The sequence below is a fragment of the Macaca thibetana genome, chromosome 7 (genome assembly GCF_024542745.1).
Source record: "Macaca thibetana thibetana isolate TM-01 chromosome 7, ASM2454274v1, whole genome shotgun sequence".
NCBI lineage: Eukaryota > Metazoa > Chordata > Mammalia > Primates > Cercopithecidae > Macaca > Macaca thibetana.
In genome coordinates, this window is record NC_065584.1 from 36,935,369 (window position 1) to 36,949,552 (window position 14,184).

Genomic DNA, 14,184 nt, shown 5'->3' on the forward strand with positions numbered 1-14,184 from the left:
ATGTTGTGATGGAGGGTGAGATGATAAAGGGCTGGATCCTTAACTGTGTAAGTTCCCCAGTCTGCTTGGATTGGGAACTGCCTCAAGAAAGCTATGCTGAAATTGTTGCCTTTCTTTGCGCTGTGTGGGTAGAGCAGTGGTTACAGTCAGAGGGCGTCGTCCCACAAGGCCTTCTTGCCTGTTGGATGTGGGATGAGGTGGAGGCATTTTCTTAATCATTTTAAATTTTAAAAATTACAGTAGTGGCCAGGCATGGTGGGTCATGCCTGTAATCCCAGCACTTTGGGAGGCTGAGGCGGGCGGATCACGAGATCAGGAGATCGAGACCATCCTGGCTAATGTGGTGAAACCCGGTCTCTACTAAAAATACAGAAAATTAGCCGGGCGTGGTGGTGGGTGCCTGTAGTCCCAGCTACTCAGGAGGCTGAGGCAGGAGAATGGCGTGAACCGGAAGGTGGAGCTTGCAGTGAGCTGAGAAAGCGCCACTGCACTCCAGCCTGGGCGACAGAGCGAGACTCTGTCTCAAAATTACAATAGTAAAACGTTTTCTATAGAAAAAATTTGAAAATATGGATAAATAAGAAAAGACAGGAAAAGAAAATCACCGTGAACCCACTTATAGAGATAATGTGTATTGATGTTTGGGTGTGTTTACTCCTATTCATGTGCTCTTGGGCCTATCCCTAGTGGGATCTTTCTGTTTTGTAAGTTGCTTTTTGAATGTAATATAGCATGAACATATAATCACATTCATAAATATGTTGTTATGTCAATAAGTTTATCAATGTATAACATATATGTTAATATATCATCGTTTTGAATGAGGGTTCAGTTAAGAAGAAGAGTTATATGCTACTTTCAATTTACAAAGTGCTTTCACATATATTAGTACAATTATCTTTGTCAAAGATTATTTAATAGTCAGTATGGTTCCTAGAATGTGGAATCACAGATAATTACCAAGTGCAAGACATTCCCCAGCCCACCTCATTCAAGGGAGACTGGTCATTTCCTTTCAGAGCATGGACCCTGACCTGACAGTGGCGAGATGATGCAGGTTACTACAAAATAGAGCTCTGGCCCAGCACAGGCATGGAGTTGCTGTGCCTTTTGTCAAGAAAGGTGGCTGTCCACTTTTCCTCACTTTGAAAAAACATCAAACATCCTCCACCTCTGATCCTAGGAAATGGTTGAAGGGATTACCAAGCCTCGGGAGGTGATTAATTATTGACTAAGAGTAAATTTTCTGAGGGTTGAGTTAGGCAGTGAGGACTTTTAGGAAATTACTGGCAGCACTGTGGGAGCTGGTGGGTCTGTGTTGCAGGGAGGCACTCGGAGGCAGTGACTTAGCTGAATGAGTTCTTCAAGGCTGCTTGCAAATGGTCTTCAAAGGACTTCTTGACCTTTTAACCTTGGGAGGGCAACTAAGTTGGCTAAACCTGAGGTAAATCGCATCCACTTCTACTGCCCACCTCTCCCTGGAGCTCAGATCCATGTAAACTTGTATTTCTCTTGAATTTCTCCAGTCTTTTTTCCTGCCAACAGAATACCAAGTCTTTATTTATATCACCCACCTTCCATTGTAAAAATAAAGAGGGACATTGGCAGAGGAAAACTAGTGTAGTCAGCCCCAGAAAGGCTTCTTCTCTGAATGCCAGTGTCCCTCAGCAAAGCTCTCACCAACACTGTAGCTCTACATAAGCCTCCTCAGACACATTCTCATTTCAGGCCCTTTTGGAGAAACCACAGGTCTACTAGCCATAGATCGTAATTTCTGGATGAGGGTTAGTTGCTATTGTTAGTGATTCCTTGTAACTCTTCTGTAGGGTCGGTATTGCTGTCTTTGTTATAGGGATGAGGAAATTAGGTTTGGAGAGGCGACCTTGCTTCTAATGGCACATAGCTGTTAAGTGATAAAACAGGCATTTGACCTGAGTCTGTCTAAATCTTTCTCTGGTAGCATTCTGCCTATTTGGGCAGTAGTTCTAACATTCCTTTTAGCTGTAGAACCTCTGAAGTGGGATAGAATGCAGACAAACAAAGAAACAAGCCCAGAGCTGCCCTGGCTGGAGCTAACGGGGCCAGTCCCAGTCCCATTAACCCCCCCCCACTTCACCCCCCCCCCACTTGCTTCCAGAAGGTCTGAGACACCTTCACAGGACACTTAGAGCTCAGTGTGAAAACTGTCACAGAAGGGATGCAGGGACACAAACAGAACATGAAACACTCTGTGATCTTTCCAGGTAGTTAGGGCCCAGATACCACTGTCTTTGCCTGGTTGGGAGAAAGGGGTTCTGTGGGACCTTTGGTTTTTATTCTCCAGGATGGAAGTGGGCATTAATTCCAAGAGCAAGCAATGGAGGATAACAGTGGCTTTGACCTAGGAATCTGGTTGGCAGTGCCGAGAGTTCCTGGAGGTCACCTGGTAGAAGCTCCCCAGCATGACCACTACCTGGATAAGTCACATGAAAGGTTTGTCAGGAAGTGTAATAGTGCAATTCTTAATGATGTTTGGGTTTTCCTCTAGAGGACCCAGGGCAGCCTGCAGGACTGTCTGACCATGCGCTCACTCCCATACCCACACACCCACTCACTCACACATCTATGAGTGCTTCCTGTGTACCAGAGCTTGGGCTAGGTCCTGAGAATGCAAATATTAAAAACAATTTTCCCTGGTCTTTAGGAGCCCATAGGCTAGCAGACAAACAACTACAATGTATGGCAGCCCAAACAGACTGAGTAACATCTGGGGATGTCGGGAAGGCATCATAAAGTGTCCAACGCTATTCCCATAAGCCTCCAAACTAAAATCCATCTCCTGTCTAGACAAGTCAAGACCAACTGGCTACCAGGCGTTTTGGTTTTTCCTGGTAAGATGCATAAAGAAAATGATAGTATTTGAAGTCCTCACTGGGGTAAAGCCATCATCTGATGAATGAATAAATGGTGGGACATTTGAGTTGGATCTTGAAAGATGATTAGAGTTTACCAAGCAGAGAAATGGTAGAAGGTATTCTAGGGGGAAGAAATTGACAATTGGTCTGGGCCCACCATGATGTACTTACTCTGTGTATGCCCTTGGTAAAACGCTCCTAAACATGTCTAAAACTTGCTTTCCTTATGTGCAAAATGTTGATAATACCTATCAGAATTGTAGAGATTCATAGTGATGTTTGTAAAGTGTCTTCGCAGTCTTCACATATAAAGTTTCGTGATAAATAGCTACTGGATTTATTATTATTATTATTATTGATTATTTTGAAACAGAGTCTCACTCTGTCACCCAGGCTAGAGTGCAGTGGTGTGATCTTGGCTTACTGCAACGTTCGCCTCCTAGATTCAAGTGACCATCCTACCTCAGCCTCCCAAGTAGCTGGGATTACAGGCGTGCACCACCACCACACCTGGCTAACTTTTGTATTTTTAGTGGAGATGGAGTTCCGCCATGTTGGCCAGGCTGGTCTTGAACTCCTGACCTCAAGTGATCTGCCTGCTTTGGCCTCCCAAAGGCTGAATTGACAGTCTGAGATTACAGACGTGAGCCACCACGCCTGTCCTATTATTATTGTTTAAATGAATATGACCTTTGTTACTGGTTGCAAGACTTATTGTTGAGTTTGGTGTTGAAAACATAAGGAGAGCCATTCTTCTAACTATTCATAGCCTTGTGGTTTCTCGTCCTGACTTATTCCTGGAAGGACTGAGTGCTGTGTGATTGTGTCTGGTTCTGATCGTGAATTCACAGAATAATTCTTCTATTAAGCTTTGTACTCCACATTCACTGACTCATCGGACAGGAGAAAAGAAGTTCTTTATGTGGACTTGAAAGATAGGGAGGGCACACTGAAGTTCTCGCAGCTGATGCGCTGCTCTGTTCTACCGATGTGGTCTACCCTTGTGAAACTTTTCTCTTTGAATTAGACAAAGATCTCCATTAAGAACCCACTCACACTGATCTAGGGACAGAAATCTATTCAACCTAGTGGGCATTTAAAGAAATCTTTTATAGGAACAAAATCTGCTTTGAGTGGTTAGCGCTCTGCTTTTTTGTAAAGCTAAAAAAAAAATCTGTTAATCCTAGCACTTTGGGGAAAAAAATGTATCTGTGACAAAAGCTGAAGTTTTCTTAAAACAGAAAAAAAATTATACTTGGGAGGCTGCCTCTTCTCCCAGTTTATTTCTTTAATAATAATGATAACAGGCCAGATGAGGTGGCTCATGCCTATAATCTCAGCACTTTGAGAGGCTGAGGCGGGAGGATCACAGGAGGTCAGGAGTTTCAGAGACCAGCCTGGCCAATGTGGTAAAACCCTGTCTCTACAAAAAATACAAAAATTAGCCAGGCATGGTGGCACACGCCTATAATCCCAGCTACTCAGGAGGTGGAGGCAGGAGAATCTCTTGAACCCAGGAAATGGAGGTTGCAGTGAGCCGAGATTGCACCACTGCACTCCAGCCTCAGCGACAGAGCGAAACTCCATCTTAAAAACAAAACAAAACAATAATGATAACGAAAGAGCTATGGCCATTGGGCACTTATTTAAACACTATAGTAGCTCATTTAATTCAACAATAGCCTTGCCAGACTGATAGTGTTATTTGTGCTTTACAGATGAGGAATTAGAGGCTTAAAGAGGTGTAGTGCCTTGCCCAAGGTCATATAGCTAAGGAATTATGGAAGAAAACTTGAAAACCAAGCAAGTATACTTGACTGCGGAGATTTTGCTTTTAGCTAGTAGGCTTTATGGTTTCCCTTTTATATCACATTAGTATTTCTGTTTCATTAGTCTCACTATGTGTTGGGGAGAATGTGGGATGCTCAGAAAAGACTCATGAGCTATTGCAGTGAAGTTGTACCTGAAGTTTTTTACATGGCTTCTGTCTTCTTCCTCTCCTTAGCTACGGGGTGCTACTTTGGGAGTTGCTGACTGGTGAAGTGCCCTTTCGAGGCATTGATGGCTTAGCGGTCGCTTATGGAGTGGCCATGAACAAACTCGCCCTTCCTATTCCTTCTACATGCCCAGAGCCTTTTGCCAAACTCATGGAAGGTAAGTAAACCCTGGCCTGAACCAAACTGGAGACACTTTGCCTCTTATAAGCACTGGGTAGAGTTTGGCCAATTCTATGAGATCAGTTACTGAAAGAGGAGATAAAGTTTCAGTCACCTAAGGAGGAATCCTATGGGCGACTGGAAAGGCTTCTTCAAGATGACGTCCACATCCTGCTGCAAGGAGGTCACATCTCCAGGGACTGTAGAAGTGAAATTAGTAACAAAAGCCTGCTATCCAGTATTTAGCATATTATTATGTAATGCAAAATCAGAAAGTACAGTAACTTTTATGTCGGGACCTCTGAATACCTCAAGAGATGTGAAGAACATCTTTGGAGAAAGAACTCTAAAAGTCATCTAGTCAAACCCCATAATTTTGTAAGTAAGGAATCTAAAGCTAAGCGAAGTTGAGTAGATAGGTGGCTGCCCCATTAGGGAGTGGCTGAGCTGGGATTAGATAGAATTCACTTTCTCTGACTCCCACTAGAATGCTTTTCATCCTCACCTCCTCATCATCCTATTGTGGGTGGGGGAAGGCTAATTCATTTATTTATGGGAAACTGAAGCCCAAGGCATCATTCCCCATTTGTCTATTCTTGAATCAGGTAGTAACATGGTAAATTGTGTTGTGGTGGTGCTTTGCATAAGAAAACTTTTTGGGCTCACTTTTCTTACCCTTAATTAACAGCCAGGATGGAATGAGTACAGAACTGCTGCATTTCATTTCCGTTTTCACTCATTATGGTTGTAATGGTGGGCAGTTTGCTTCACTTCCTGAGCCTTATTTGAGGTTACCTAAATTCTAATCTCTGTTTCTGGAAGAAGTAAGAGGTAGTTTTCTGGGAAGTAAGGCCATCTAATAGCCTAAGTCTTATATGTTTGCCTCTGACCATTCATGCTGTCTGAGTATTCACATGTTCTATTCAGACTGCTGGAATCCTGATCCCCACTCACGACCATCTTTCACGAATATCCTGGACCAGCTAACCACCATAGAGGAGTCTGGTTTCTTTGAAATGCCCAAGGACTCCTTCCACTGCCTGCAGGATGACTGGAAACACGAGATTCAGGAGATGTTTGACCAACTCAGGGCCAAAGAGAAGGTAAAAAAAAAAAAAAAAAAAACGAAAAGAAAAAAGATATGCATTGAATTAGTAGACCTCACCCACTGGGACCTCTGGACCAAGTCTGACTGACCACCTTGATTCTAACATGCCCACCTTCCTGCTTGGTATCTACTTAATTATCCAAACCAGAGAAGAATGCAGTTGGGCAATTGCCAGTGGGATGTCTCACCCTGTCAGCTGGAAATATGAGAGGTTCTGGAAATGTTTCTTGATTCTACAATAGACTTCTAGAGGGAGGTTAACTTGATATAGGGATACTTCAACCTTGAGGATAGTTATCAGAACATCCTTCCAGTGTCTTTTGACATCAGAATCAGAAATAGAATATGGGCTAAAAATACCATAGGTCTGAAATTGTGTGGCATTTTTTGTGTTTTTATGGAAAGTATTTTAAGCCCAAACCAACCAGGGAGTTCAGAGACTCCTAGTCTACCAGAGATCTGCCTTTTTCTTTGGTGGCCATTCCCTAAATGGCCCTTTCTGTTCCCCCTTTCTGGACCCCTTGCTGTGTCCCTAGCAGTCAGTGTACACACACAGGTGAAACCAGTTACATGCAGTTATTTTGCTTATATAGGGGCAGGGCTAAATCTAAGGGATGTAGCTAGGAGCAAGAGGGAAGTCTTTATAGATTTTGTTAATTTATTTTTTATTTTCTCACTCTGCACTATGGGAATTTGGGAAGTTAATAGCCACATGATAATAATGATAGCTAAAATTGTTTGTGGCTTTATGGTTTCCCACTTTTTCCACTAAAAAATTTGATGAGACCTTTTTGTCTGTTTTATCCAGGAGTCCTATGGCTCCTGCCATCAGTGTGTAGGCCAGGTGTTACTATTGTTTCCATCTCAGAGCTTAGGGTCAGCAACTTGCCTGAAGTAACAGAGTTAGTAAGTGGGAAAGCAGAATCTTGAATGTGGGTCTTCTGATTCCAAAAACCTATATTTTTTGTAATATTATATTGGTCTGTTCTCATGCTGCTAATAAAGACATACCCAAGACTGGTTAATTTATAAAGGAAAGAGGTTTAATCAACTCACAGTTCCACAGGGCTGGAGAGGCCTCAGGAAACTTACAATCATGGTGGCAAACAGGTCCTTCTTCACATGGTGGCAGGAAGAAGAATAAGTGCCCAGCAAAGAGAGAAGCCCCTTATAAAACCATCAGATCTCGTGAGAACTAACTCATTATCACGAGAACAGGATAGGGGAACCACCCCCATGATTCAATTATCTCCGTCTGGTCCCTCCCATGACCCATGGGGATTATGGAAACTACAATTCAAGATGAGATTTAGGTGAAGATACAGCAAACCTTATCAATGTCATTTTTGTTCTACACAAATGACTTACAAATAATTTCTGGAGCTGATCTGAAGATATTAAACTCTTTTTATGGAACATAGCAATTCTGAACATACTACTGTTTGCCAAGTCAATGAGCATTCTCTAGAAGAATGGAGTGAGCTTACAGTGACTCTTTAGGGACCCTGGTGGGTGGACCTGCACTGACTGTTGAGCAGAGTGATTACAAAAGACTGTTCCTCTCCCTAAATACTGTTCCAGCTAGAAGAATCCCAAGAGTTGCTGGCCTTTTTTTTTTTTTATTGCTGCATCACTGACCCTTGGCCCTTGGTTACTTTCTTTTAATTGATGAAATTATAAGGGTACCAACCAGTCAGAAAAATGAAGGTTGGATTTTGTCAGTAAGTAGTTACTAGGAAATCAAACTCGTTCTTATGATAGCTAACATTTGTAGAGCATGTGCTATGTGCCATATTCATGAATTATCGTATTTAATGAGATAATAATTGTCTGTGTCAATGATGTCAGTGCTGTTAACTCCATATTGCATGTGATGCCCATATTAACTTGTTCAAGGCCACACAGTTAATGGTGGTGAAGCTGGGACCTGAATAGGCAGTTTGTTCCGGAGTTCTTTCTCTTAGCCACCATGCTATGATGTCTGTCTGTTATAAGGCTTGTTGTTTGGTAAGTGAGAGTAAGATGTGCTTTCTCTCTGGAGAGATTCTTCTTAACTCATTCTGTTGTGGAAGATGTGATTTGCAAACTGTGCAACACAAATAGGTGATACACAAGTAGGAGATTCAACATGTTTAAGGGTCCTCCAGGTGAATGGTGTCATAGGTGTATATTCCCCAAATATCCTGATTTACCCTATAATTCAGCTAATTCCTCAAGTTGGATCAACCTACCGCTTCTAAGTATTATTGTGAGAATGCATTGGTGTCATCTGGGGTTTGTGTTCCATTAAAGAGAGAGGCTTAGAGCCAAACCATTCCTTAGACAAGAGCATGGAGGAGACGAGGACTTAGGAAGCTTGAAATTCGCTTTGACTTTTAAACTTTTACACTTAACAGCAAAATCAACCAATCAGGAGTATTTTTTCGGCATCTTCCATGAATTTTTCTTTTCTTGGTAATGAAAACAAAATCACAAGACAGAGAAACAAAGATTTGGAGGGTGCACAGCAATTAATTTGAGGTTTATTTCATCAAGGAAGAAGTAGTTCAAGTTCAAGTTCAACTCTCAGGAACTTGTGATAAATATATGTTCCCATAAAGGATTTCATTCATAAAATTGCACTCTATCTCCTATTATCATTTCTCTTCATTCATTTATTGACTCAGTAGTAATTCAACCACTGAGCACCTACCACATGCTAGACACTTTTCAATGTGCTAATTCTTTTGTCATTTCTTTTCTATTCCTTTTTTGTTGTTGTTTTGAGACGAAGTCTTGCTCTGTCACCCAGGCTGGAGTGCAGTGGCACGATCTCGGCTCACTGCAACCTCTGCCTCCCAGGTTCAAGCAATTCTCCGCCTCAGCCTCCCAAGTAGCTGGGATTACAGGTACACGTCACCATGCCCAGCTGATTTTTGTGTTTTTAGTAGACAGGGTTTCACTATGGTGGCCAGGCTGGTCTCAAATTCCCAATCTCAGGTGATCCACCCGCCTCGGCCTCCCAAAGTGCTGGGGTTACAGGCCTCCCAAAGTGCTGGGATCACTTTTATGGCTAAGTTGACATTCTCCTGGGGATGGAAGACAAGCTGAATGAAGAGTTTGTAGCATCAGAATATGATATTCATTTCTTGATCTCTTTCCTCTCTTCTACTGTTTACCTCCTGCTCAGCTTCCCCAGCATGGGTTCACATGCCTTTTTTCTAGCTCTAGGTTCTCTTTCTACACTATTTTGTTTTAATCAAGAATGGTTACTTATAGTGAGTATTTCATTGAGAAATTAGGTTTCAACCACAGAAGTGTTGCTGTGGCTCCTTTATTGAAGAAATATCCTGCTTTTTCAGACATGGCTCTTTCCAGGTTCCACCCCACACTCCACTTTAATGCAAGGCCCAGGGTAACCAGCATTAACAGTTTTAATTGTAGGTTTAAAATTTTTGTAGACATGTTTTGTTTTCTTTCCTGTTTTCTCTCCTGTTTCCTGATTCGATATCCCCTCCCCTCTTTCCAGAAATTCAGTGCTGGGCTCACTTCTGAACTCATGAGGAAGGAGAAAAGGGAGGTAGGGAAGAGGTTCTGCCATCTGATGTGGCTCCCGCCTTTGTTCTCAGCGCAGGACAAAAGGGACCGTTCTTGGGTCACAAGATGAAATTCCAAATGGGACTTTGTCCCACTTTCACCCTCCAGCTTTCTGGCTTCAGCTCTCCCCCTAGCAGTGTGACTGACTGTCCTTCAAACTTGCAGGGGCACAGCCTGCTCTGCGGTGGCATCTCCTGTGCTCATTGAACAGTTCATTTCAGTGGAGTGTGTAGAGCAGCAGCCAAATTTGGTTCTAGAGCAAGTACCTGAAAAAGACCTCAGGAAATGTTCTCTTTTTTCCTTGCTATGCTTTCATGATTCTTCCAGAGCAAATCATTGTCCTTTAAGATAAGGTGAAAGTTGAAACCACATACCTCAGTGGATTCATTCCTCAAGTGAACATAAAGATTCAGATGACATGCCTCACATAGCTTTTGAGCAGCCACCCTGGAAATATATTTTTATTTGATTGTTAGGTGTTACCTGGAGGATGATTTATGTACCGTGGACACATTTTAAGCTGGATTAAGTTGGCTCTGGTATAAAAAACATCTTTTTGTTTGTTTTTTGTTTTATTATTTTAAATTATACTTTAAGTTCTGGGGTACATGTGCAGAATGTGCAGTTTTGTTACATAGGTATACATGTGCCATGTGGTTAACTGCACCCCATCAACCCGTTGCCTACATTAGGTATTTTTCCTAATGCTCTTCCTCCCTTAGCCCCCCACCCCCCACAGGGTGTATGATGTTCACCTCCCTGTATCCATGTGTTCTCATTGTTCAACTCCCACTTAGAGTGAGAACATGTGGTGTTTGGTTTTCTGTTCTTGTGTTAGTTTGCTGAGAAGGATAGTTTCCAGCTTCATCCATGTCCCTACAAAGGACATGAACTCATCCTTTTTTATGGCTGCATAGTATCATGGTGTATATGTGCCACATTTTCTTTATCCAGTCTATCATTGATGGACATTTGGGTTGGTTCCAAGTCTTTGCTATTGTGAATAGTGCCACAATAAACATACGTGTGCACGTGTCTTTATAGTAGAATGATTTATAATCCTTTGGGTATATACCCAGTAATGGGATTGCTGGGTCAAATGGTATTTCTAGTTCTAGATCCTTGAGGAATTGCCACACTGTCTTCCACAATGGTTGAACTAATTTATACTCCTACCAACAGTGTAAAAGCTTTCCTATTTCTCCACATCCTCTCCAGCATCTGTTGTTTTCTGACTTTTTACTGATCACCATTCTAACTGATGTGAGATAGTATCTCATTGTGGTTTTGACTTGCAATTCTCTAGTGGCCAGTGATGATGAGCTTTCTTTCATATGTTTGTTGGCTGCATAAATGTCTTCTTTTGAGAAGTGTCTGTTCATATCCTTCACCCACTTTTTGATGGGGTTTGTTTTTTTCATGTAAATTTGTTTAAGTTCTTTGTAGATTCTGGATATTAGCCCTTTGTCAGATGGATGGATTGCAAAGTTTTCTCCCATTCTGTAGGTTGCCTCTTTACTCTGATGATAGTTTCTTTTGCTGTGCAGAAGCTCTGTAGTTTAATTAGATCCCGTTTGTCAATTTTGGCTTTTGTTGCTATTGCGTTTGGTGAAAAAACATATTTTATACAATAGAAAAAATTTGGCTGGGCGCAGTGGCTCACGCCTGTAATCCTAGCACTTTGAGAGGCTGAGGCAGATAGATCACTTGATGCCAGGAGGGGAAGGGGACCAACATGGTAAAACCTAATCTCTACTAAAAATACAAAAAAATTAGCTAGGTTTGGTGGCGCATGCCTATAATCCCAGCTACTCTGGTGACTGAGACATGAAAATCACTTGAACCAGGGATGCAGAGGTTGCAGTGGGCTGAGATCGTACCACTGCACTCCAGCCTGGGTGACAGAATGAGATTCTGTCTCAAAAAATAGAAAGTAAAGTAGAACCAAGTCTGTAAATAAATACATGATTATATTTTCTAGTCAAACCTATATATATATAATCTCAGGCAATTTTAATGAAGAAGAAAGGAGCAATTAGAACTCTTAGCCCCCATCTCTAGGGCTTGGCCTGTGGCTTTAGCTTCTCTGGCTGTCCCCTCAGTATGGCTGTTCTGAGCCTGCCTTTCCCCACCATTCAAGGTGGTCTGATGTTCATTTACCAGCTATCTAATCCTCTCTCTTCACTGAGCATCATAGAAGAACTCTCTAGGTCACCATGAGCCCTCTGAGGGCTCTCAGGCCTCACCCCAGAGCCCCTCTGCACTGAGCACCCCAGTCTTTTCTCTGATGGTTCTGCTCTTCCTGCAGGAACTTCGCACATGGGAGGAGGAGCTGACACGGGCTGCGCTGCAGCAGAAGAATCAGGAGGAACTGCTGCGGCGTCGGGAGCAGGAGCTGGCGGAGCGGGAGATTGACATCCTGGAACGGGAGCTCAACATCATCATCCACCAGCTGTGCCAGGAGAAGCCCCGAGTGAAGAAACGCAAGGGCAAGTTCAGGAAGAGCCGGCTGAAGCTCAAGGATGGCAACCGCATCAGCCTCCCTTCCGGTCAGTGGCCGGGGACCGGCTGGGAAGGGGGAGCAGGGCAAGCAGCTGGTGTGGCAGAGGGTTTATGGGAGCCGGGACTGAGCTTGGAAACATGACACCCTGGGGCTCAAACTCCAGCCTGTTTGAAATGGGCCATTCTGTTCAGTGGAAAGACTGGCATGCTGAAAATCTACCCGACTCCAGGGAAATTGTTGCACGTGAGTGAACACAGAATATGAAGTAAGGACAACCTGGCAAGGTCCAGGCTGCTAGAAGCCTGGTGGCTCACAGGGGCACATCTCACTTTAGGCAAACCTGGAGAAGGAAGCATGAAGTTGGGGGAAAACATTCCAGGGTGTGCATATGTGAGGCATGAGAAGTTTTGGCTCTGCAAAATAACTTGTCTCAAGGTTTCTTTTTTTTTGTTTTTTGAGACAGAGTTTTGCTTTTGTTGCCCAGGCTGGAGTGCAATGGTGTGATCTCGGCTCACTGCAACCTCCACCTCCCCGGTTCAAGTGATTCTGCTGCCCCAGGCTCGTGAGTAGCTGGGATTGCAGGCGCGTGCCACCACGCCCGGCTGATTTTTGTATTTCACCATGTTGGCCAGGCTGGTCTCAAACTCCTGACCTCAAGTGATCCACCCACCTTGGCCTCCTAAAGTGCTGGGATTACAGGTGTGAGCCACCACACCTGGCTGAGGTTTCTTTAATTAGTCCTCTGAGTACAGTTGAGATTAGGTTTAATGTATGGTAATTTACCTGATAAGATTTACATGTGACCTTTCAGACAGATACATCAGTTGAATAGAGGTGCATTTTTTGTACTTCAGCCTTGGGGAAAATATAAAGAAATATGAAACTATGAATTAGAATCTTTGTGGTGTATAATATATCCATGGAGGGAGCTGAATGCTAAAATGTGTGTTGATGTAGATAAAGGTATTCACTGTGTTCTAAGTCTATAAGGCCCTAGAAAGCAGGCTTATTAGAAGTGTAAGGAACAAGCTGGGCACAATGGCTCACGCCTATAATCCCAACACTTTGGGAGGCCGAGGCTGGTGGATCAACTAAGGCCAGGAGTTTGAGACCAGCCTGACTAACATGGAGATACCCTGTCTCTACTAAAAGTATAAAATTAGCCAGGCATGGTGGTGCATGCCTGTAATCCCAGCTACTCAGGAGGCTGAGGCAGGAGAATTGCTTGAACCCAGGAGGTGGAGGTTGTGGTGAGCTGAGATTGCGCCCTTACATTCCAGCCTGGGCAACAAGAGTGAAACGCCGTCTCAAAAAAAAAGTGTAAGGAACAAAGAAAGAATGGTCTAATAGGGGCAGGAGTAGATGATGTTAAGCACTAGAATGGTGGCTTGATTAAGTACAGATAAGGGAACTCAACAAGCCATGTTTCCTTGCTGCACATTTGTTTTTCCTTTTCAGACAGCATGGAGTCTTTAAGCACCCCTTGAGCATCTAGCATGTGCCAGCATATTGTTGCATGCTGGGATGCAGATAGAAAAGCTGTAGTTCCCACCTGCGGGGAGATCACAGTCTAATGGGGAGACATAGGTGCAAGCAAGCAGCTGTTTATTATACCTCTTTGATAGATGAGGAGACTGAAACTGAGAAATTCAGTGCTGTAAGTTTTACATTCTTTATGCTGTACTGTAACTTCCTTTGGAATGTGTCTGAATTGGAGCCATTTGCTCCCTCTCCCTCACTGCCCTAGGTTCCCACAAGGGCTAGTCGTTGAAACCCTGCTCTGCCTGCAGTTAGTGAGAAGAATCAATGTCCCTGCTTCAGTCTCTGAGAAAAAAGGACCAAATCTATCTGATAATAGATTATGTGAAACCAATAATTTTAAGTTAAATTTCCTAGAATAATCAACAATATCTCATGAGCTAAACAGCTATTCTTAATACATAATTG

At 43.1% G+C, this 14,184-nt stretch overlaps 1 protein-coding gene across 4 annotated transcripts in view; it reads left to right on the forward strand.

Annotated features, from left to right (window-relative positions):
- MAP3K9 (mitogen-activated protein kinase kinase kinase 9) overlaps positions 1-14,184 on the forward strand; it is an 88,502-nt gene that overhangs the window by 55,969 nt on the left and 18,349 nt on the right. For all 4 annotated transcript variants that reach the window (XM_050797333.1, XM_050797330.1, XM_050797331.1 and 1 more), the window contains exons 4-6: positions 4,900-5,048; positions 5,978-6,153; positions 12,043-12,283. In XM_050797333.1, coding sequence (XP_050653290.1) covers positions 4,900-5,048; positions 5,978-6,153; positions 12,043-12,283 — 566 coding nt within the window. The remainder of the gene's footprint in view (positions 1-4,899; positions 5,049-5,977; positions 6,154-12,042; positions 12,284-14,184) is intronic.